General features: G+C 47.4%; 1 protein-coding gene across 4 annotated transcripts in view; it reads left to right on the forward strand.

The window, feature by feature from the left end:
- Window positions 1–26,176, forward strand: part of ATG4B (autophagy related 4B cysteine peptidase) — a 146,666-nt gene that overhangs the window by 17,610 nt on the left and 102,880 nt on the right. For all 4 annotated transcript variants that reach the window (XR_013624436.1, XR_013624438.1, XM_068127757.2 and 1 more), the window contains exons 3-7: window positions 13,028–13,099; window positions 13,749–13,847; window positions 16,940–17,041; window positions 17,143–17,215; window positions 17,336–17,415. Coding sequence is in view for 2 of the 4 variants with exons in the window: in XM_068127757.2 (XP_067983858.2) it covers window positions 13,028–13,099; window positions 13,749–13,847; window positions 16,940–17,041; window positions 17,143–17,215; window positions 17,336–17,415 (426 nt within the window). In the remaining 2 variants the exon portion in view is untranslated. The remainder of the gene's footprint in view (window positions 1–13,027; window positions 13,100–13,748; window positions 13,848–16,939; window positions 17,042–17,142; window positions 17,216–17,335; window positions 17,416–26,176) is intronic.

The raw sequence follows: 26,176 nt of genomic DNA on the forward strand, positions 1-26,176 counted from the left end.
AGAAAGAGGTGAGAAATGGGACGGCCAAGTTACAAGGGGGCATAGAAGATCTGACGCAGGAGGTGGAACAGCTGACAGTGGGACAAAGGGAGTTGAAGGATCAGGTACAAAAGAATACGGCTGTGATCGAGGGGTGAATGCGCGACCGAGAGTGGTGGTGAAAGTAGTAAGAGTGACACAGAGCGTGAGTTGGTTGTGGTAGGTGAGAGAGGACGTACACCTAGAATGGAAGGATGCACACCCGGAATGGTAGAGCGCCTATGGGAATGCACACTGGAGTTAGTAGTGAGGCACGTGATTGGGTGTACGGAGGAGAGCACACCTGTGGTTGTCACAGAGGAGGTGACCGAGGAGGGGGCGCGAAGAGGTGTGTTGGTGAGGTGTGCGAACGACGAGTGTGTGCCAAGGTGTGCGGTGGTCAGGTGTGTGACAGTCTGTGAACGGAATGAGTGTACCTGGGTGTGTAAGAGAAGGTGCAATGACGAGGAGCATGGGAACGGCTGGATGTATGAGCAAGGAACGGGCTGCGGGGTGTGAGCATGCAAGTGGAGCATCGACCCTAACCGGGTTAGCGGTTAGACTGACTTATAGCCGAAGCGGGCCCTCGGTTCGTGCCGGGCAGCTTCGTGTGCCGCGGGGACCAGCGCGGATCGTAACTGCGGCGGTTTCAAAAGAACCGCTGTACGCGATCCACGCCGGGCCGCGCTCTGAACGGCCGCGTCCGTGCTCCACAAAGCGGAGCGGGCGGCCCGGTAAGAAGGGTCGTCATGGCGACCCCTTTTTGTTGCGGCGTTCTGGCAGGGCGAGATCGGGCCATTGGACGGCTCCGTGCTGAGATGGTGCGTTGGATCTCGGCCCGGGTAAACCCCCTTCCCTGCACCGAATGCCGGACGCATCCAACCGCCGGCACCAAACAACCCGCATTCATTGCTCGGCTTTACGAAGCCGAGCTTTGGAGATGAATTGGCGCACCGAGAGGCTCCAGTGAGTAGACGGGTGATGATGATAGTGTTTTGGACCCGAAATTGAAAAGCAAAATTTGATGATTGGCAAAGGATTGGCAGATTGATGATTGGCAAATGATTGGTAGTGATTGGCAAATTTTTAATTGGCTGGAATTTGGTGAACAAAATTTATAGTGAGAGATACCCGATGTGATGGGATGGCAACTCTGTCATCCCTCACAACGGGGGCAAAGGAGCAATAGTTTATGGGGTTTGGCAGTGAAAACTAGCCAGGGAGGGTTAGGATATAGTGTGTAGGGATCTAGAGAAGATGACCATAGGTAACTGTAAGTTTAAGTAGCGACTTTGAACAGGTAGTGGGGACAGAGAGAGCGTAGTTGGATTATAATGACGAGGGAGCGCAATAATATAAGGGGCGACTGGGAAGCGCGAGTTTTAGCAGGGCACCAGGTAGTTCAGATGATGCCGTGTGAGTGTTGGAGGTGTACTCAGGAGTGTATTGTGAGAAGGTGATTGTGAATTGTATTGAGCGTGGAAGTGTATGGAGCAGTGAGTGAGGAACAAGTGAGATTGCACAGGTGTGCAACTGAACAGGTGTATGGAGCAGTGTATGAGTGAGTGATGGTGATGTGTGCTGTGTTGACCAAATGGTCCAGGGAGGAAGGAGGGTGCAGGTGGCACCAGGTGAGATTGCACAGGTGTGCAACTGCAGGTGTATGGAGAATGGTTGTGTGGAATACATGGAGTATGGATGGATGGTCGTGGAGTGAGTATGGTGGAAACTGTGGAGTGGAGTGGATGGTGCGAAGGTGTGGATGGGGGAAAGGAGGATGGACCCCATCACGAATACCCGGGGAGGGTAGTCTAAGAGTTAGGTGGAGGCTACAGGTAAATTGTGGTTGGATATTGGCATCTGTGGTGCGTGGTGGAAGAATGGAGTTTGGATGGGTGCATTAGTGACGTGGAAATGGCTGGGCATGTGGCCTGTTAGTGTGTGTAGTTGGTTGAGCACTCCACCACTGTGAGGATGTCGGCCAGGTGAGGCCGCAGGTGGGCTCTGGGAGCCGTTAGAGTTGTGGATGGGGCCCGAGGATCCGGAGGACGGACCCTCCATGTTTTATTATTTTTATTGTGCAAATGTTTGGAATGTGAGATGCATCGTGACATGGGTGTGACATTGTGCTTTGTTGTTCCATATCTCCCTCCTTATGAGGATTGATGATGAATTGGGTGATGGCAAATTTGGTTAGAGGGATTGTGGGGACGCATTTGGTGTAGGGGAAATATGGGGAAGACGTGACAGTAGTGACGAATTTGTAATGTGTAGATTTTGTACATATGGGGTAAGGGCAAGGGTAGTGTAGGTCACATGTGGGGGGGCGTACGGTAGGGACGAGCTTTCTCACTTCGCTCTCCGTACGCACCTCGTTTTGCATTGCCTTATTGATGTGTACCCTTGTGACCTTACCCCTCGCTCACCTGTCTTCCCCCCCCCCCCCCCTTGTCTCCCACACGAGGACTGTGCGCCACTGGGCACCGAGGGGAGCGTGCGGGAGTCCACCATTGTGCGCCCGAAACTCTCGCAACCACAGCTGTCTGCATCGATGCACCACGTATGGACCACATGTCTGTGGCTGAGCACCACTTGTGGACCCCATGGGTTGGGGCATGGCCCCTCTGCTGGAACCGGCCATGAAGGCCCGAGATCTTGCTGGCGGACCTGGGTCACAGGGCACCTATGCCCCACAGGTGAACCACAATAGTCGGCCCTGTGGGCCATAAATAAATAAAAACGGACACGTTTTGTGCAAGTTTTATGTCCAAATAGGCCGCCAGCAAAGAAGATGACAACATCTGGAAGAACCATGGCCAGCAGAGGGAGCCGAAGAGGAAGACCAGCACCAGGGTTTGTTGGGTTTTTTTTATTGAACAGTGATGACTGTGCACCGATTGGTGCTTGAGGGTGCTTTGGTGCATTTTGGGTGCTTTCTGGTGCGTCGATGCAGAGCAGACTGTCTCCCCCCCCCCAAAAGAACAATCACAGGTCCTGGGTTGCGTATTGTAAATAAAAGTAGCGTCAACTGTAAATGATACTCCCCCATCGTAAATGTATAGTTTGAAGACCATTCCGCAATTCGGTTAGTTGTGGGCGTTGGTCTGTTAGGCAGGGTGCAATGGAGCAGCGGGACATACTTATTTATGTTTTAAAACTGTCACACTCAGGGTCAGGTTAAATGTAGAGGGAACTACACCTACGTGCCACACTAAAAGTAAAGGTAATAGGCCCGGGATGTGCCTAAGAGGAGGAGGGTGCAGTGTAATGGATATGAGAATTGAGTTTTTTTTTGTGTAATGAATTGTAAAGACCACCCTCCTGCCTCCATTCTGTGTATAAAGGTCAAAGGGCGTCCCTTAGTTAGGTCATATACCATCACATTAACCAATCATAGATTTCCTCCTTGTTGGTAGTTATTTCCTTATTCTGTGTAGGTTAAGGCTCTGTTCCCACTAGTTGACATTCTCCATTGCACCAAGTGAAATAAGGTAGATCCCCTTTCATTCCCAAAGCCCCATTCCCAAAGCCTCGATTGCCAACTGCATTTGCGGCCATTGCCCATGTGCTCCAACTCGGAGAAGAAGGGCGTGGCCCGCCCATCGTCATCAAGAGGTGGAGCCAAGAAGCCCCTACGACCAACCAAGAATGAGTGGGTATGGCTCAAGAGGGCGGGGTTATAAAACCCGTTGCATCAGCCCCCACCGAGAGTTGCGCCAGGGATGGCAGATGAGTAAGTGATCCCCACGTTGAGTCCCCACGATCCCTAAGCAGCTTGGAGACCACCACCACCAGCTTGGAGACCACCACCACCAGCTTTGGGACCACGCAGTTTCGACCCGCTGCGACGCGGGAGCCAGATTGCGGTGGCATCGGTGGCCGTCGAGGTCCCGCCCGACGTCCCGTGCGGGATCAAGCTCCAGCTCCGGTTCCCGTTGGACCTTCCTCTCCTTCCACCGAATCGTTCCTGCCTTCATTCCCCATTCGTGTGAGTCCGTCTTTGTTTGTTCTGTCCTGGGTTAAGTAAGACTGCATAGGTAAGCTAAGTTTCACTGTGTCCTCCTGGTCCATCCCTCTTTCTGCCTTTATTTTATTATCCTTCCTTCTCCTTGGTTTCTTTTGGTTGTAAATAATAGTAATAAATTATAGTCGTATTGCAAACCCTTTTTGTCTTCTTCTTCTTCACATCCGTCGTCTTTGTCTTTTCCCAATTGAATACCTGTGGCACGATTTGGCCAACATTAAGGAATCGGGTCTAGTCTTTGTTAACGGTTCGGGCCGCGGCTGCCATCCGCTCGGCAAATTAACATCTTATCCGCGGTCACGAACGAAGCTGCTCACCGGCCTTTCCGGAGGTCGCGGTGCAGCTTCAGGGACCACGTCGGTCAGTAACAAACGAGGGGACTAATCCCCCCTCAAAGGGGAACCATAGGCCGACGTTGGGTTCCGTAACAATATATTGTTACAGACGTGGCTTAGATGTTATTTACCGAGCGGTTTGGTATGACCACGTCTGCACAAGTTACCCGATTATACCCGAACGTTGACTAATCGCGCTACGCTAGGTCAATGAAGGAAAAGACACACGGCTGGGATTAAAATGACACGACACCATGGATACGGTTCTCAAGACCTCCGGAGGAGATTATATTCGTTCGGAAGGTCAGATTACAGGGACGAGAGGTACAGCATAGAAAGACAAGCACTGAGACACAATCTTATATTAACCCCAACAGACGACAGATAAACGGGACAAAAGGCTGACTCACACGGGGATTGATGGCTAGGAAAGGCAGGATCGATGGCTCCAGGTGCACCTGGGCTCAGGGACAGAATCGACTCGGTCCGGTCCAGAGATGCGGGAGGTCTCACAGCGCTCGAGGTAGTGACTTGCTCTTCTTCAAGCTGGGGGCGCATCTGACCTCACATCCGGTGAGTCGCTTCGTATATCCGGCGGGGAGTGACACGCCCTCGGCTCGTTAGCTCCGCCCCAGATGGAATCGGCACGTCGCTTCTCATTGGGTGCGTGCGGGGGGGGGTTACCGGCTCTGCCCTTGACGAGGGACTGACAAGGAGCCCCTTCGTGGTAACCCCGTGGAGCGCATGGTCCGGAGCGCATTGTCAATGGCGGCTAACCGAGCCGGTGTGATGACGCACACTCCCCCGCGCAGCGTCGTTGTTGTTGTAATTGTAGTTGTTGTTGTTGTTGTTGTTTGGGGAAGAAGATGGAAGGAGGTATGGGAAAAGGTCCTAAACTCACTACTGGTGCCATATAATCACATTCTGGTGCAACGAAGAGTCATAATTAATGGAAACGAGTCCTTAACTGACATAGACTAAGAATAACTAGCAAGATGTCCGAAAGTTGTCTACGTGTGATGCGGTGGACCTGGGCACGACATTTAATGGGGGAAAAAGGGGAAGGTCGGCTCTACTGATTGTTGTTTACAGACAATGGGACTAGGGAATGGGGGATTGGGGATAGTTGGGGAGTATTGGGGAAATAGGGGAATATTTACAAGCGGATATGGAGGCCAAATTCCATATTCGCAACATTGCACCCTTCTCTACCCTCGGGGCGTCCCGACCCGATAAATTTTTACCTACTTTAGTGTGGCACGCAATGTAGTTCCCTCTACTATTAACTCTACCCTGAGTGCGACAGTTTTACAGATATTCACAAATGAGTAAATATGTCCCCCTGCGACGTTGCACCCTTCTCCTCACAGAAACACACCCACAGGATAACCGAATCCGGAAAGAATCCTCAAACTAAACATACAGCCGGTAGGGAGCATTATTTACACAAGACTACGCTGATATTTACACTACGATCCAGGACCTGTTTTTGGAGGAACACATGCAGATGTTATGCATAGAGAGAGCACGCATGCTAGCATCTATACACCAACCCACGAGTGCTCTGTGGCCTACGGCCTTTAATAATGTGCAGAGCACCCCTTCCAAGCATCAAGCACCACCCCATCACACAGTGAGCACCATCCGGTGCACCAATAAAGTGTTTACAAATCACCGGTGGTGTCGCAGCCGGCCGATGTTCTGCCGCTGGTCTTGCCTTCATGTGGTGCACTTGGCCTTCTTACTTCTTTTAAACAAAATAAAGAAAGGCGCCAACCGCGTCCATTTCTTTATTGTGGCCGTCAGGGGGCCAACTATAAGTGGTTCACCTGTATGGCATAGGTGCCACGTTGACCCATAGGTCCATCCACGGGTGGTGCTTGGCCGCAAAAGAACTGCAGTCCATTGTGGGTGGCCACAAACATTGCGGTCCATATGGTGTATCGATCCCAGCAGCAAGCAGCGAAAGTGCAGGCCCACAACTGCGAAGCCAGCACCTCTCTCTCCTCTCTCTCTGCCCCAAAACCAGATCCTCGGAGGTGGGAGACAAAAGAAGCAGACAAGTGAGTAAGGTGGTAAGGGCGCAAAAGTGCACGCAATATAAGATGATGCACACTGGGGGCACATGGGAACCAGGTGAGACAGGTACGTTCCTACCGTACGCCCCCCCCCCCCCCCACCAGGTAACCTACATGGCCCCTCCCTTACCCCTTACTGTATCCACAAAACACAACACTACCCATAAACATCTACTTTACAAATCAACAAACATCCCTACTGTCTTCCCCGTTCCTCCCATAAACCAAATTCGTCTTCTCTCCCTCCTAACCAATCAAATTTGCCATTTTCAACTCTCATCAAAATTTGCCATCTCCAACTCAACATCAAAATTTGCCATTACCAATTCATCATCGGTCCCTCCTAGGGAGGGAGAGATGGAATCACCCCAATGTCTCATCCACGTCGTGATGCGTCTCACAAATCCTCACAGCAATTCTCATTTCCTGCACACAGAACAAAGAAAACACAGGTGTGGAGTCATCATCATCACCACAGGCAAGTGGCTGCGCATGGTGCGACAGGTTCATCAATCCTAACTATCCTCTAAATGACTTTAACAACTTTACACTACCCGGGGTCTTTCTCCGGCCAAACCATTGGCCCTCTTACACTATGGGTTCTAAAAACCAATTCCCATTGGCCAAACTGTGGTGCTCTTCAATTTGGGGTCTCACTCCCCCGATTCATCTCCCGGTGCCCTCGCACAATTTCCGGGCTGTGGCGTGTACCTCTCCCAGCGGGTCTACCCACCTGCACACCTCCACCACTGCAGTTGCCTCCGAGCTTACCTGCTCCTTACCCTAACCTAACTACCTGGGGAAGGCCCTCTGGCACTCTCCCCACTCGGTGCCCTCTCTGGCACTGGGCTGCCCGATCCACACCCGGGATCCTCAGGCACCCACTCACAACTACCGGCTCCCAGAGCCCACCTGCGGCCTCACCTGGCCGACATCCTCACAGTGGTGGAGTGCCCAACCAACTACACACACTAACAGGCTACACGCCCAGCCATTTCCACAACACTAATGCACCCATCCGCAATACCATTCTGCAACCCCGCACCACAGATGCCAATATCCAACCACAATTTACCTATACCCTCTACCTAACACTTACACTACCCGCCCCGGGTACTCGTGAAAGGGGTCCACTCTTCCCCCATCCACACCTTCGCACCATGCACACCACTCCGTACCACTTACTCCAACTCTCTCCACACACCTGTACTGGCACACCTGTGTTCTCACACCGGGTGCCACCTGCACCCTTCTCTCCCCAAGCGCATTCGCGCTGATCCACACACTCACTACTCACACACTGCTCCACACACCTGTCCAGTTGCACACCTGTGCAATCACACCTGTTCAATTCTCACACACACGGCATCATCTCAGCTAACTACTCCCCTCTGAAACTTGCGCTTCCCAGTCGTCCCTTTAAACTATTGCGCTCCCTCGTCATTATCATCCATACTAATCTACCTGCGTCCCCACTACAGGTATCAGTCACTAACTAAACTTAACGTTACCTAATGTCATCTTCTAGGGCCCTATCATATAACCTAACCCACCCGGGCTAGTTTTCACTGCCATACACCCCATAATCTATTGCTCCTTTGCCCCACACATGGGAAGGGTGGCAGGGATGCCATCCCACCACATCGGGGGTCTCTCACTACCAATTTTGCACATCAAATTTCAACAAATCAAAAATTTGCCAATCACTACCCATCATCTGCCAATCACTACTGCCAATCCCTTGCCAATCATCAAATTTTGTTTTTCTCCAATTTTGGGTCCAAAACACTAACCTCATCACCCAGTCTACTCAATAATGCCTCTCGGTGCGCCAATTCCTGTCCAAAGCCCGGCTTCGTAAAGCCAAGCAATGGATGCTGGTTGTTTTGTGCCGGCGGCAGGATGCGTCCGGCACTCGGTGCAGGGACGGGGGCTTACCCGTGCCGAGATCCCACGCACCACCTCGGCACGGAGCCATCCAATGTCCCGATCTCGACCTGCCGGACTGCCTCAACAAAAGGTGGTCGCCATGACGACCCTTTCTATCGGGCTGCCCGCTCCGCCTAGTGGAGCACGGACGCGGCCGTTCAAAGCGAGGCCCAGCACGCACCGAGGGCCCGATTCGGCTATAAGTCGTTCTAAACTCTACCCCGTCTAACGTCGATGCTTCACCTGGACGCTTACACCCCGCAGCCCGTTCCTTGCTCACACATCCAGCCGTGCCCATGCTCCTCGTACCTTTCCTTACACACCCAGGCACCCTCATTCCACTCACAGCCTTGGTCACACACCTGACCACCGAACACTTTGGCACACATTCGTTGGTAGCACACCTCACCAACACACCTCTTCGCGCCCCCTCCTCTGTCACCTCCTCTGTGACAATCACAGGTGTGCTCTCATTCGCACACCCAACCACGTGCCTCACCACCAACTCCAGCGTGCATTCCCACTCACGCTCTACCATTCCAGGTGTGCATCCTTCCATCCCAGGTGTACATCCTCGCTCACCTGTCACAACCAACTCACTCTCCTTGTCACTCTCACTACTCTCACCTCCATTCTTGACAGCGCACTCACCCTTACTCTTGACAGCGCACTCTTTCCTCATGCACCTGTCCGTCACACACCTTTCTCGCGCACACTCTCCCGTTACACCCTCTGTAACACTCACCACAGGTGTGCATTCTTCCTTGCCTTTGACAGCGCACTCTTTCCCCATGCACCTGTCCGTCACACACCTTTCTCGCGCACACTCTCCCGTCACACCCTCTGTAACACTCACCACACCACGCTTCCATGTGCTCCCTCGCACACGCGCTACGACCGACTCACTCTCGCCAGCACCCTCACTCCTTGGCACGCACTTTTTCCTCACACACCCCAGAGTCGGACTTTCTCGCACACCTCTTTTTTCGCACACCAGACCTTTCGCACACTTCACCCATGGCCTCTCACGAACACCCGGGTCTATCTCGACCCCCAAGCTTATTAAATCCCCTGGCGCATCATACGCACGACCATATTGGTCACCACTTACACCGGGTCCTCTTCCTCTTCGCTTCTCCTCCATCACCTGCGAATCCCTCATCCGGTTAATGAGCACATCATCACGATCCAAACACAGACTTTGGACCAATTCTTTTATCTCCTCTTTTATTTCTTTCTTATCCCCTCTCCGTCGCTTCTTAATTTCGCTCATCCCTTCTTCCACTTCTTCTAGTTTCTGCTTCACCTCTTTCATTCCCCGGTACGTCTCCTCAAGCTCATCCTCTAAGGCTACCTTGACCGTTTCCAGGTGCGTCCTCACCTGCCGGTCCTTCGTCTCCATTACCTCTACCACCTCGTCCAACCTCGTTGTCAGTCCCTCACGTACCATCTGACATTCCCTCTTTGTCGCTATCAAGTCGTTTTTTATGTCGTTTTGTGTCGCTTTTAAACCTCCTAATACCGCAGTGTTCCTTTGAACCTGCTCCACTAACTCCGTTTGTCCCACCGTCAGCTGCTCCACCTCCTGCGTCAGGTCCTCTATGCCCCCTTGTAACTTTACAGTCCCCTTTCTCACCTCCTTCTCCATGTGCTCCTTACAGTGCCTCACCTCCTCGCGCACTCCTCCGACCTCCTCACTCACTCCTCTCCTGATCTCCTCTCCCATCACTTGCATCTCCTGCCCAGATGCCACCCTCATCTGCTCCATTTCCTCCCTGTGAGCATCCAGTTTGGCTTCTACCCCCATTCTGACCCCCTCTATCTGCTGCCCCATTTGGTTAACTTCCCTTTCCGCTTGGTCCCTCATGTCCCTCAATTTGCCTTCCATGGTGTTTTCTAACCCCTCTAACCCATTTTTCACTCCCTCTATCTGATTCTCCTGGGCAGCCATTCTATTTTCTACCCCCTCTAACCACTTTTGCATCCCTTCCATTTGATTCTCTTGAGCGGCCATTCTGTTTTCTACCCCCATTAACCCCTCCTGTATTTCCCCTAATCTATTGTCTAATTTCCCAAATTTCTCGTCTAGTCCCTTAAAATTATTGTCTAATCCCCTAAAATTATTGTCTAATCCCCTAAAATTATTGTCTAATCCCTCACCAGTACCCCTCGCTTCGTCCCTCATTACCCCCATTTGGTTTCCCATTACCCCCAATTGCTCACTCCGAGCCCTCGCTTCGTCCCTCATTACCCCCATTTCGTTTCCCATTACCCCCAATTGCTCACTCTGAGCCCTCATTTGCTCACTATTCTGAGCCATAAGGGCCTTCATTTGTATTAAAAACAAGTTCAAATCCACCGGTGGCGCTGCCACGGTCGCGGGCGCGGTGACCAGCGAGGCGCCATTTTGTGCGTTTGCTACCCTCGCTGCTTCGCTCTCCTCCTGTCCCTCATGTCCCTCAATTTGGTCCTGGACCGACCCTGCCTCACTCTCCCCTACCGGACCCCAGCTGTCTTGATCCGCCATAGCGCGACTTTCAAAATTCGGGTTTTTATTTTCGTATAACAAAATCAAATTTCGCCGTTATAATTTCGCGCGGGAAACGCGCTCCGAATCGATTCTAATTGTTACAAATTTGGGCCTAATAAATTTAGTCCCGGGTCCGAATTCCACTCCTCGACACCAATTGTTACAGACGTGGCTTAGATGTTATTTACCGAGCGGTTTGGTATGACCACGTCTGCACAAGTTACCCGATTATACCCGAACGTTGACTAATCGCGCTACGCTAGGTCAATGAAGGAAAAGACACACGGCTGGGATTAAAATGACACGACACCATGGATACGGTTCTCAAGACCTCCGGAGGAGATTATATTCGTTCGGAAGGTCAGATTACAGGGACGAGAGGTACAGCATAGAAAGACAAGCACTTAGACACAATCTTATATTAACCCCAACAGACGACAGATAAACGGGACAAAAGGCTGACTCACACGGGGATTGATGGCTAGGAAAGGCAGGATCGATGGCTCCAGGTGCACCTGGGCTCAGGGACAGAATCGACTCGGTCCGGTCCAGAGATGCGGGAGGTCTCACAGCGCTCGAGGTAGTGACTTGCTCTTCTTCAAGCTGGGGGCGCATCTGACCTCACATCCGGTGAGTCGCTTCGTATATCCAGCGGGGAGTGACACGCCCTCGGCTCGTTAGCTCCGCCCCAGATGGAATCGGCACGTCGCTTCTCATTGGGTGCGTGCGGGGGGGGTTACCGGCTCCGCCCTTGACGAGGGACTGACAAGGAGCCCCTTCGTGGTAACCCCGTGGAGCGCATGGTCCGGAGCGCATTGTCAATGGCGGCTAACCGAGCCGGTGTGATGACGCACACTCCCCCGCGCAGCGTCGTTGTTGTTGTAATTGTAGTTGTTGTTGTTGTTGTTGTTTGGGGAAGAAGATGGAAGGAGGTATGGGAAAGGTCCTAAACTCACTACTGGTGCCATATAATCACATTCTGGTGCAACGAAGAGTCATAATTAATGGAAACGAGTCCTTAACTGACATAGACTAAGAATAACTAGCAAGATGTCCGAAAGTTGTCTACGTGTGATGCGGTGGACCTGGGCACGACATTTAATGGGGGAAAAAGGGGAAGGTCGGCTCTACTGATTGTTGTTTACAGACAATGGGACTAGGGAATGGGGGATTGGGGATAGTTGGGGAGTATTGGGGAAATAGGGGAATATTTACAAGCGGATATGGAGGCCAAATTCCATATTCGCAACAATATATACTGAATGCACATATATATATATATATATATATATATATATATATATATATATATATATATATATATATATATATATATAAATAATATATATACTAGCTGAATGCACCCGGCGTTGCCCGGCTTATTTTTGAATTAATTTAATCTTCTGTACATAGGTCTGACGCGAGCCCAGTATCAGTTCGTGCTCATCGATTCCTTGTTCTTTCTTTGTCGGGCCCCGCGAGAGAGAATTTTTAAATTATGTGTTGCAATCAGTCAGATATTCCTATCAATTGCATAAGTTGTACTTCAAGAGCATTTTGAAAGAAGAAGAAGAAGATGTATTGCGAAATGGGCCCAGACCGGCCGAGGTGGCCTCGCCACCTAGCCTATAACGTTCCCAGGGCCTGTCCCGACATTTTTTGTTTCAGAGGTTTCCTCCTATCTTTCACCGTTCAGGAGATTAGCGCGTGCAGACAAACAAACAAAAACTTTCTTTTTTATATATAGATAGAAGATAGAAGATATATATATATATATATTCTGATTTATGTGATCAATAAGCCTGGTGTTGGCTTAATGTCTTAGGTGGTTGCTTAAGATCTTTGGGTCTTGAGTTTGCGTCCCTGTCGTGTTGTTTAATAACACTAGGTGGGTTGACTTAGCCTGTCTTACTTCCGAGGTCGGCAAAATGAGCTCCAGCTTACTGGTAACCGGGTACTGCATCAGCGGCACAGCCTCTCTCCCAGCAGTGATGCAACCAACAGCCACAGGCTGCATACGGAGTAATAATAAAAAATTTGATCAATTATTTTGAGAACTGCTTTGACACTGCGCACTTAACCCATGACCCACTAATGATGTACATGTTCACAGAGAAGAAAGAAATGTTGGCAGATATTCGAAGTCGTCTTTGGTTCACCTACAGAAAGAACTTTCCATCAATAGGTGTGATATTTTTTTTATCAGTTTACCGTCTGTAATGTTTTTAGTGTGAACATTTAATTATGTTACTTCTACTCTTGTTTATATCTCTCACTAACATTCCAGCTTCCCACATTTTTCCTTCTTTTTATACATATGCCTTTCCTGACTCTTACTTCCTTTGTTATATTGACCTTTATGCATTCCCTCTATTCTTATTCCATCCTCCTTCATTTTCTCCTCCTCTATCTCCTCTTCAACCCCTCCCTCCCTCCCCCTCATCAGATCTCCTTTCGCTTAACTCTTTTTCACTTTACCTCATATGCCTTCTTTCCTACATTTTGCCTGTCAATTTCATCTTTCCCCAACTTTTACTCCTCTTGCTCATGTATGTACTTCCTCTGTCTCTTCCTCATCCCCTCCATCTTTCTCCGTTTTTTGTCCTCCCTTTTGCTATCTTTACTTCCTCCTTTTTTCAACACTTCTATTTTCCCTTACCTCCTTTTCTCTTCCATCTCACCCCTCTCTTTTCACTTCCATCTCACCCCTCTCTTTTCTCTTCCTTCAACCTTTTGGCTGCAATTGCACCTTTCTAATCTTACCCTCATTTTAAAGCTTTTTTTGTTTCCATCGTAATGACTGAATCATCCTGATCGAGTGATATTTTTCTCAGGGGGCACTGGCCCAACCTCAGATTCCGGCTGGGGATGTATGCTTCGCTGTGGTCAAATGGTTCTCGCTCAAGCTCTACTATTATTGCACCTTGGCAGAGGTGACCATGATGATCCTCTTTCTCTCATTTTGCAAAAAGTTATGGAACTGTATGTTGGACGGAGAGAAAGAAGGGGAATATGATACATTGTAGATGGGTATTGGGAATTAGGGAGGCCTCGGTAGTTGTTACGTAATTTCAATAATATAGAGTCCGATATGAGGGATGATGTCAAAAATATTTTAATGTTGTACCGTTTAATATCATCTTCATCCTACAAAGTACCTTGTTTTTACACCATAATGTACTATAATTTGTGGTGAACAAGAGTAACAAAAATATTAAACAATGAAATACGGTGTGTGTGTGTTACTGTGTGTGTTACTGTGTGAGTTACTGTGTGTGTTGTAACCACAGCCGCTGCTAGAATGTACTAACAGTAAATGGTACAAACTGGACTCCTCTCATTCACAGATATTTCTTGTATATTCTATATTCTCGTGACTGATTTGCATTCAGAAACGCAACAATTATGGCTACCCATTTTGTTATAGCAGCCACTTTTCGAAATAGTCACTTTCAGCAAAAAAAAAAAACCTCTAAAATGAGCATCTATGAGCCTCTATGAGCCTCGACGATGTATGCAAAAAAAAAAAATCACTGGAGCACAGAGAAATTGTTTGACATGGTAGAAACTTTAAATCTTGTTCTTTAGGGAGACCTGAAAATAGGAGGGTTACAATAGTAAAATTATGATAGCTGTTTGAAAAGTTGCACATCATTTTGGACCACCCTGTGGATAACCTGACAAAACCTTCAGACTATCTAAAACTAGAGAGGTGTTCCATTGTGTGGAAACTGTGTGTGGATATTGTGAGAAACAGACAGGGCATTGACAGTTTTTGATAGGAAGAATAATAAGGAGGAAGAAGAGGTACCTACTGCCAATTCAACCACTTCCGTAAGAGGTTTATTTTTATTTAAATATGTCTGGTACTTGGTTTATTTATTTATTTGAATATACCTTGTACTTAATTAACCAAAAAAGGACAATATCGAAGGTAAAAAGTAAAATATAATATGTGAAGTGGCAACATTAGGAAGGCATTCCCTGTTTTTCTGTTCTCTACCTGGAGGGGATTATAGGTTTGCTCTCCGTCTGTCTGTCCGTCTCACCTGTGGTTTTCTAGACTTTTTTTCCCCATAACCTTTAACGTACTAAACTGAAACTTGGTACATGGGTTTATTCTGATAAGTTATTGAGCAAGTTTGAGTTTCGGGGAGTTTCACCAATTTTTCCCTGGAGTTATGCCATTTTTGCTTGGAACAATAACTTTCATTGGACCAATAAGGGACATGTTTTGCAAAGCAATTCTCCCTCTTGTTCCATTTATTATTATTATTATTAGAGGAATTTCTTCGATTTACGTTGTTTCAGTGTTCGTCACATTTTTCAGGAACGCATCCCCGACATAAACCATTGTCTGCCTGTACCCAGAGTGTAATGTTAACACGTCGATAGAGAAATTGCATTTAAAAAAGCAACTTAGCATTGGGACTTCCATCAGCAAATCTGTTCCCTTTGGATTATAAAACTTCAAACACTACTTCTCTATTTCACCAATGCCGCCGCCTCCTTGTCTCTCATACCGTCTTCAATCACTTGCAAAGAACTCTCAAGTTGCCTGTGCCGGCATGGGATTCTAAACGGGTTGGGGATTGAGGTGGAAAAAATGCAAACGGTGTCTCCTGTCAAGCTGGGAGCAACAATTCACATTTATTGCCACAATTTAAATGCTCTAATTGCGGCGCGGTGCTCCATCTAAAACTGTTTGTTCAATATATTGTCCTGGCAAGCCTTAGACGAATATCCGAAACAGTTTTTACTCCCGAGGCGACCAGCCGAAGATGACAGTTATTTTTGGCGCACGCGGGCATGAAGGAATGCGAAGCGTTTATCTGAACAAAAAATACACGGGTTTATTCCGGAACCCACAAAACATGCAAGCACCACAATAAATTCAACAATAATGATTTAATGAAAATAAAGCAATGACGAAATAAATGTTGAGGTAACATGAATCCTACTTTGAGGGACCCTCCATACAGTCTCAAATGCGAACACACAGAGGAAAGTATAATTTAAAATACAATGTCCCTTTTAGGTGCCGGCACTTATCTCGTCCCAATGAGTTCTTTTAGGAGGCTGATGGCAGTGACAAAGTTCAAAGCCTGCCTCGCGGGAAGCTCAAAATGGCGGCAGCATTGCGCATTGAAGACGCTCGCAATGAGCCTGTGGCAAGCTCGTGAGGACGGCCTCCTTTCTCCTCCACTGCCTCGCCTCCTCCACTGCCTCCCTCCACCTCCGAAGAGCACCACAGCTAAAACCTCCCTCACGCCGGTCCAGAAAAACCGCTCTCTTCGTGGGAATACTAAGATAATCCGTACACCAAAAATGGCCAACATCTTCTTCGAGCCCAACCACCAAGCGCCCTCCTCTTCCTTGCCCCTCCAAAAGCCAAGCCAGGTCTCTTGGGGTGTGGCAAGCCGGCTTTCCTCTCCGCCCCTGATTCCCCGCCTCGCTCGTCGGCGGGGCCCGCCCCGATAATCTCTGTGAGGTTTCTTGCCAGCATGGTTGTTATTTAACGGTGGCCTTTATGGCCGGCCGTGGTAAATGCAATTTAACGATGGTGCAAAAACGTAAGGGAAAGATTACAGGGGGGTAATCACGCACTGAGGAAAAAACTAGCCTTAAACCCTAGCGATAATTAGCACAACACACCCCCCCCCCCCCCCCCCATGTGGTGAACATTTAAACAACCTTTAAAAAGTTAGTTTCCCTACTTGTTACATCGAGGTTTCTTCTGCACGTCACACGGCCCATGCTACTTCCTATACAGTTCTGCCTCTCCTACGGTATTCTTTCACCTACAAACGTAACAATATGTACCTTTTTGATGCCTGGGGTCCGCAATTAAAATTTATATTGGTGTTAAAGCCAATGACTAATTGAAAATTAATAGTCGGATTGAACATGATCAAAGTCCTCACTTCCATTGTGGAAGGGGCTTACACAAAATACTTTTGTTTTTTTTACATCTCTTTTGGTGTCATTTCTTTTATTTTCTTCACCTTTCTCATTGTCCTTTCAGAGTGGAGATGGAAGGAGGGTTTAAAGCAACCAGCTGCCTACTACAGAGTCCTTCATTGCTTCTTAGATCAGAAGGACTGTCTGTACTCCATACATCAGATTGGTAAAAAGTAGTAATTGAGCACCTAAGATGAAGAGAAAAATGGACATTGGCAACCCAAAAGAAGGGAAAGATTATTGTTATTTTTTTCATTCTTTTTACAGCTCAGATGGGAGTCGGTGAGGGAAAAGCAGTGGGACAGTGGTATGGGCCGAACACGGTGGCTCAGGTTCTGCGGTGAGCTCCCACTGCCCTGAATACATATTTTCTTATTTTCATCCTTTTCACCTCAAAATACTATTCAACTTTCCAATCTCATTTACCTGTTTTCTATTTTGGTCTCCTTCATCCCCACAGGAAGCTATCATTATTTGATGATTGGAGCTCTTTGGCTGTGCATGTTGCCATGGATAATACTGTTGTTTTTGAGGACATCCGTGAGTAAGCGGGTTCGTCTGTTTTGTGTATACTAAATGGAAGTGAGGCCAAATAATACTTGGAATACTAAAGAGATGAAATATTTATCCTTTGTTTGATTCGGGTCCTAACCTCTAACTTCCAAACCTTATTAGGATCTTATTCTAACCTCTAACCTCCCAGTGTGAGATGGGCTCGGTAGGGTGATGGTTGAAGTTAGCACACTGAAGAAGTAATGTTTTACTTTGCCAACATCAAAACGTATTAGCAATATTGGGTAGTTACTATAGCATTGTGATACACTGTACTATATAAGGTTGCAGAGCTGCAACTATGTTCTGCATATCCACAAACTGCTCATTGCCACTTAAAATGTCATTGCGTAATCCTATTTGTGAATATCATACTTCAATAATTTTTGTGACAATAACTTTTTTATTTTTATGTCATTTGCTGGAGGATCCTCACCAACTTTCTCTCTACTCCAACTGAATTTCCACAAATTGGGATACAGTGGTGATCTAGTTAATGCGCCAGTGGTGAGGGCACTGCACTGGCATCTAAGAGTTTGTGGGGTAAGATCTACCAGAAGCCAACGTTGTTATGGATTTAGTTTCTAAGCTTGTGGAAAATTACCATGTCATTGTGGCATTTTCAGTAAAAGTCCAGCTAGCTCATCAGTGCCCTTTTAATGAGGGATAATCTGACCCTGCCACTTGGTTTCACTCCTCATGTTATCAGGGAAACATGGGTTTAGGATCAAAATTGCTACCATTGAAAAAACAGTGCTAACCAAAAACCTCCAAACCAAAAAAAAAAACTTCAATCCACATGACAAATAACCATTATACCTACACTCAAAAGTGAAGGCATAACTGATGAGTACAGCTACTGAATAGTCAGCAGGCCTAGTTGGTGGTGCCTGGTGCTTATGGTTTGCACCCTATATGTCAGGTTTTTTGTGACTTTACAAAGTGAACTTCATTATTTCATTATAATATGAACTACAAATCTTAGTTTTTTTGAAATCCGAGTTTTATTTATTCCTTTAAAACACAACTGTATCCTCAAATATTATTTAAATTTTTTTTTTTTTTTTTTTAACCATAAATGAGAATGGGCTTCACATGGAGTTGTCATTTTAATCTGTAAGATGCACTACATGGTCAAAAGTATGTGACACCCCTTCTAATTAGTGGATTCGGATGTTTCACCCACACCCATTGCAGACAGGTATATATAATCAGGCACACAGCCATGCAATCTCCATAGACAAACATTGGCAGTAGAATGGGCCATACTGAAGAGCTCAGTGACTTTTAACGTGACACCCTCATGGGATGGCACCTTTCCAACAAGTCAGTTTGTCAAATTTCTGCCATGCTAGAGCTGCCCCGGTCAACTGTAAGTGCTGTTATTGTGAAGTGGAAACGTATAGGATCAACAACAGTTCAGCCGTGAAGTGGTAGTGCTCAAGCTCACAGAACGGGACTGCCGAGTGCTCAAGCGCATAGCGCGTAAAAATAGTCTGTCCTTGGTTGCAACACTCACTACCGAGTTCCAAACTGCCTCTGGAAGCAATGTCGGCACAACAACTGTTCGTCAGGAGCTTCATGAAATGGGTTTCCATGGCCGAGCAGCTACACACAAGCCGAAGATCACCAGGTGCAATGTCAAGCGTCGGCTGGAGTGGTGTAAAGCTTGCCGCCATTGGACTCTGGAGCAGTGTAAACACATTCTTTAGAGTGATCAATCACACTTCACCATCGGGCAGCCCGACAAATTTGGGTTTGGCGGATGCCAGGAGAACGCTACCTGCCCGAATGCATAGTGCCAACTGTAAAGTTTGGTGGAAGAGGAATAATGGTTTTGTGCTGTTTTTCATGGTTCGGGCTTGGCCCCTTAGTTTCAGTGAAGGGAAATCTTAACGCTACAGCATACAATGACATTCTAGACGATTGTGTGCTTCCAACTTTGTGGCAACAGTTTGGGGAAGGCTCTTTCCTGTTTCAGCATGGCAATGCCCCCGTGCACAAAGTGAAGTCCATACAGAAATGGTTTGTCGAGATCGGTGTAGAAGAACTTGACTGGCCTGCACAGAGCCCTGACCTCAACCCCATCGAACACCTTTGGGATGAATTGGAATGCCGACTGCAAGCCAGGCTTAATCGCCCAACATCAGTGCCCGACATCACTAATGCTCTTGTGGCTAAATGGAAGCAAATCCCCACAGCAATGTTCCAACATCTAATGGAAAGTCTTCCCAGTAGAGTGGAGGCTGTTATAGCAGCAATGGGGGGACCAACTCTATATTAATGCCCATGATTTTGGAATGAGATCTTAGACGAGCACATATGGGTGTGATGTTTGGGTGTCCACATACTTTTGGCCATGTAGTGTAATTATCCCCACGATTTTTGAAAGAAAAGAAAACTATGAGATATTGTAACAGGCTCCTGTCTGTCTGGCTGTGTCTGGCCGTCCATCATGTTATCTCCTCCAAAACGGTTGTGCAGAAATTCACCAGACCTGGTAGTTATGATCACACCATAAGAAGGTGTGAGAGCAGTGTCATTTTTGGCTCTGCCTCCTGGGGTGGAGTCAAAAGGTCAAATACCAAAAAATTCGATTACGGGTACATTCTAAACATTTCTAATGAAAGTTTTCTTGTGCAATCAGCATTGGGGACGCATTAAATATTACATGTAATGATTTTTTGGATTTGAATGCCAGATCATGCTCCAAGGGGTGGGGACTTGGGGTCACGGAAAAAACGGGGAAAAAAACTTAACCCAAAAGTTGATATAAAACAAAATTTAATAATAAAATTTGAAAAACTTAACTCAAAAAATGTAACCCCTTCCTAGTAAGGGCATTTTATGAGATATTTCACAAATCTGTTAACTAAATTGTTACCAAAAACTTTCTTCACCAATATGTGTGTAAAGGTGTGTAATAACATGTGTTAAAATGTTGAAGTTCAACTCCCGTGGGAAACCCAGAAAAAAAGCTGTTGAATTCGGGTACCGAAAAATTATTTTCGAGAATTTTTATTTTTTTTAATCGGCCCTTAAGTAACTTATGAGGGGTCAAATAAGGGTTTTTCATGATTCTGAGTTGATTGTTAACATTTATATTTTCACTTTTACATTTACACACAAAGTAGCTTTTATTTCACATACATATATAATTAGTGCTGTTAGCTAGATTCAAAATCCCGTCTCGGAACCGTCTCGATAAATTTTCAATTTTCATAACGGGATCTCGGATCGGCTCGGTTCCCGGCAAAGTAAAAAAAAAAAAAAAAAAAAAAAAAGTTATATATAATAAGGCTTCAAAAATAATGGAATTTCATTACAATATATAAACAACAATGAAAAAAATTCATTTCTGATGTTGAGTACTTAAATTCCGACTTAGCTTCCATTTACCGGGATGAAATAAAATACACCGCCTACATGCAGATGATCGGCCACCGACGGGACCGGGTTATCTCATTACAGTTTGTATTGTCGTGTAATTTCTTGCTCGGAATGTCAGAGAGAGGGAGAAAATGTTTCTGCCCAGGCATATTCGAGTCCCGGTTGGAGTTTCATTATCATTTTGTGAGTTGTGATCGCCAAGGGGCTCGCTCCCCCCCCCCCACCCCCCCCTTCCCCTCCCCTCCCCCGCCCGGCAATGCCGGGTACTTCTGCTAGTAAATTATAAAGCAGGCGGTGTAGTGATCACCCCCCCCCCCCTCCTTATTTTGACTCTGTGACTAAAGTAAACGTAATCAACTTATCAGGCCTAAAGTGGAGATAAGATAACCAAAATACTTTCACATTCAAACCGTCAAACCAAACCCCGAGGGATTCTTACAATTTATAGATTTAGCGTTGCAATTAAACATAAACGTTCATCAAAAACTCATTTCATAAGACTACATATATGTATTGTACTTGTATTAATACATTGTGTGGAGAATAATCCATTATAAACGTGTTTTTTTATCTAAACTAGGACGTGCCCGTACGTGGGTGCCCGTTCCGTGGCCAAAAAAAAAAAAAAAACAATTTCCAAATTTAAATCAAGTGTACCTCCCTGTCTTTGCTAGCCATGACATTCGATGCCATTGACCATTGCCACTCCTACGCCACGGTGAGGCGACAGGGTAGGATTTGTAGGAGACCTGAAAGTGCAGTGTCAGTATGTATTCCATGTTCGAATTGTATTAGTTTTAAAATAGTTTAAAAAAAAAAAGGTTTGCAAAGCATATCAGCAAATTGAAACAGAATTGAAACAGAGCAGAATTCGTTATTATTATTATATCTATTACTACAAATTATTACAAATTATTACATTACAAATGTTATTCGTTAATGTTAATTCCCTGCCATCACCCTCTGCCATCACCCTCTGCCATCACCCTCTGCCATCACCCTCTGCCATCACCCTCTGCCATCACCCTCTGCCATCACCCTCTGCCATCACCCTCTGCCATCACCCTCTGCCATCACCCTCTGCCATCACCCTCTGCCATCACCCTCTGCCATCACCCTCTGCCATCACCCTTCCATCACCCTGCCATCACCCTCCCATCACCCTGCCATCACCCTGCCATCACCCAGCCCCATCACCCTGCCCCATCACCCTGCCCCATCACCCTCCCATCTCCCCCCCATCACCCTCCCATCACCCTGCCATCTCCCTCCCACCACCCTCTGCCACCACCCTTTGCCATCACCCTCTGCCATCACCCTCTGCAATCACCCTCTGCTATCACCCTCTGCCATCACCGTCCCATCACCCAGCCATCACCCTCCCATCACCCTGCCATCACCCTCCCATCACCCTCCCATCACCCTGCCATCTCCCCCCCACCACCCTCTGCCACCACCCTCTGCCATCACCCTGCCATCACCCTGCCACAGCACCCTGCCACATCACCCTCCCATCTTCCCCCCATCACCCTCCCATCACTCTCCCATCACCCTCTGCCATCACCCTCTGCCATCACCCTCCCATCACCCTGCCATCACCCTCCCATCACCCTGCCATCATCCTCCCATCACCCTGCCCCATCACCCTCCCATCTCCCTCCCAAACAAAGAATAATAAAAATTGTCTACATGTACATTGTACACACCTTTATGTCGTTAGCACCACTTCATAAGGCACCACGTACGGGCTTCTTCTTTGTTTCCTCGTCCTGGGCAAGAATGCGGAGGCTGCTGGAACTGCCAACCCTAGAGGTCGCCACGTAGAACTGGCAATGGCTGAAGAAGGCCCTTGGGCAGAAGATCCCAACATGGTGTAGCGACTGCCAAAAGAAGTTGTGCATGTATTTTGATGAAATCTTTTCGTAACAATTTTTCTTCAAGTAATAAATAAATAATAAGAATTGTCCACATGTACACACCTGTATGTCGTTAGCAGCTCTTCATAAACAACATTGCTGAGGAAACGGCACTTCTCCAGGAGATCCTCACATGGTGTACAACTGGCAAAAGAAGTAGTGCACTTATTTTGATGGAATCTTTTCGTAACAATTTTTCCTCAAGCAAAAAATAAAAAATAAGAATTGTCCACATGTACACACCTGTATGTCGTTAGCAGCTCTTCATAAACAACATAGCTGAGGAAACGGCACTTCTCCAGGAGATCCTCACATGGTGTACAACTGCCAAAAGAAGTAGTGCACTTATTTTGATGAAATCTTTTCGTAACAATTTTTCCTCAAGCAAAAAATAAAAAATAAGAATTGTCCACATGTACACACCTGTATGTCGTTAGCAGCTCTTCATAAACAACATTGCTGAGGAAACGGCACTTCTCCAGGAGATCCTCACATGGTGTACAACTGCCAAAAGAAGTTGTGCACTTATTTTGATGAATTCTTTGCGAAACAATGTTTCTTCAATCAATAAATAAATAATAAGAATTGTCCACATGTACACACCTGTATGTCGTTAGCAGCTCTTCATAAACAACATTGGTGAGGAAACGGCACCTCTCCAGGAGATCCCAACATGGTGTACGACTGCCAAAAGAAGTTGTGCACTATTTTTGAAGAATTCGTTCGAAACAATTGTTCTTCAATAAATAAATAATAATAAAAATTGCCTACATGTCCATTGTACACACCTTTATCTCGTTAGCACCTCTTCATAAACAACGTTGCTGAGGAAACGGCGCTTCTTCTTTGTTTCCTCGTCCAGGGCAAGAATGCGGAGGCTGCTGGATCTGCCAACCCTACTGGCCGCCACGTAGAACTGACCATGGCTGAAGAAGTCTCGTGAGCAGAAGATCCCAACATGGTGTAGCGACTGTCCTTGGGATTTATTCACAGTCATGGCAAAGCAGGGTCGTACCGGAAACTGCCGACGCCGCAGAGTGAACGGGAACATGTTGTCAGATGGACTCAAGGTTATGCGTGGAATGAGCAATGTGCGTCCAGAATTGACACCCATCACAGATTGTGCAACCAACAGATTTGGAAGGATCTGAAGTATGATGTACCTTGAGCCATTGCAGTGCCCGCTCTGCTGGTCGAAGTTTCGCAGCAGCATGATGACCATACCCACCTTGAGAGAGATACGATGTGGCGGCATACCAGATGGACAGAGGGTGTTCAGGAACTCAGGCGGATACAAATGATCACCCTCAGATTCCGCTGTATCGACGCTACAGCAAACATGTTCCTCCCCTGGAAATATGGTCGTCATGTAGGCATTTACCTGATCGACTTCGGAATTGGTCGGACATAGTATAACACGCTCGCAAAGCCACTTGGGGTTGCTAATGTTGTTATGCAAGTCTTCGTACACCCAAGTGACAATATCCTGAAGTTTTTCACCAGGAAGAATGAGCGGTTCCCTGAGCTCAATAGCAAATTCACCCTCTTCTGGATTGACAGGAATCTTCCCTTCACCCAGATCCAGCAGGAATTTTGCAAAAGCAGATTCGTCCTGTTGTTCTCCAGCACCCTGCATGATCCTCATGTTTACTCTGAGACGAAGAATCTGCACTTTTCTCCACAGGTATGAGCTCTTGAAGCACCTTCCAACTATGTCAATACGGCTACCGTGTGGCACAACAGTAAGGATTTGCCTCCAGTCACCACTGAAAACCATTGCGATGCCGCCAAATGGTTCCTCGGAGCCCCGAAGCCACTGGAATGTTCGATCTGCTGCCTCCAATGCGCGACGATCCATCATTGAAACCTCATCCACCACCATCAGATTAGTCATGCGTATGAGTGCTGCAGTGGTGTCATTTTCACTGATGTTGCAAGTGGACTCATCAGTGAGAATGAGAGGACACTTGGTCCTACTATGGAAGGTGGCCCCTTTAGGCAGCAGCGTAGCTGCAATACCACTTGCAGCAGTTGCAAGAGCCACTTTGCCCATTGCGCGCACTTTGTTGAGTATATGAGACAATGTGAAGGTTTTCCCAGTCCCACCACTTGCATCAACAGCAAGCATGCAGCCATGTCCGTGTTCCACACTCCACATCACTGTATCGACAACAACGCGCTGCTCGTCATTAAGAAGGCACTCTGTTTGAGCGATGTGAGCCTCAAGTTCTCCTATATTGTGCACTGTTTCGTGCTCGATGACGCGCGGAATGCGAGACTGGAAATGAACTGGGTCAGGCTCAGGAAGGCCAAAGGTCCTACTGAGCGAAAAGCCGTGGCACTCAACTTTGTTCCTCAGCTCTAGTAGCACTGCACTCACAATGCGTCCATTTGGAACATTCACACCTGCAGCACGCATGAAGTCCTCGCACAGCACATACTTGTGCCTTTCCCAGAACTGCACGTGGTTGCCTCTGAGAACGAATATGAGCATGTTGGCAAATACTTCGCGGACTGCAGGGCCAAAAGCAATATTTGCAGCCTCTTCCATAACAGAATCCACCTCCTGGTCATTGTCAACGATGCCATATGCAATGCAGGCTGCCAGATAGGTCTCCATGACCCTACCACCAACACGACGGAGATCCAGAAAGCATGTGGGGCCAGGCACGCGGTACAGTAGCATGCGGAGATAGTACAACTCGGCAGTATGGGAGTTGACGGGAATAATGGGGAGCCGCCCAACCGTATCAGCCTTACGGTTATCCTGGAAACTCAGCCTTCTCTTCCGCAATTGAAACCTTTTCCTCAAGTAGGTGAAGTGCTGGAATACATCTGGATATAGAACATGACGCATGTGTGGATGGAGATTCATGGCTTCGAAAAAGGCGGTGAGGGTTGTTGCAGGGGGTCCTGACTCTGCCACGTTCTGTATGGCACCTTCGTCAGTGAACGTGATCACCTGCTCATCCTGTAGATGGAGTGCCAGCATCTCGACTGGTGGGTATTTGCGTTGAATGGGGAAATCGTATATGCGCCAGTATCCCTCAGATGCGGTGATGTAACGCCCTAGTTCGTAGCGTGCCACTTCATCATGTCGTAATGCCTCTCGCATCCTCTCATGAGGCTCTAGTCTGACCAGGCACTGGTCCGGGCCCTTTTCAAGGTATTTGTACAGGTACTTGACACAGGTGACAGCACAGACGATCTCAAGGTTGATGTGAGCATCGTACCTGAGGACAATATATGGATTGTAAGGCACAACCCATGCATTGTTAACTAATACGTTAGCACCGCCTCGTATTGTCTTCATGATGGGATCACCAGGTGCTGCTTCTGCCCGTCTTCTGTACAGGGGATAGGAGTCATCAGAGAAGCTTGTCGTTTGACGTAGGGCTTTGGGATAGTCCTTTGTGCACTTCCGGTCTGCCATGCAAGGGCTC

This window comes from Myxine glutinosa, chromosome 1 (assembly GCF_964187855.1).
Source record: "Myxine glutinosa chromosome 1, kmMyxGlut1.1, whole genome shotgun sequence".
In the NCBI taxonomy this organism is placed as follows: domain Eukaryota; kingdom Metazoa; phylum Chordata; class Myxini; order Myxiniformes; family Myxinidae; genus Myxine; species Myxine glutinosa.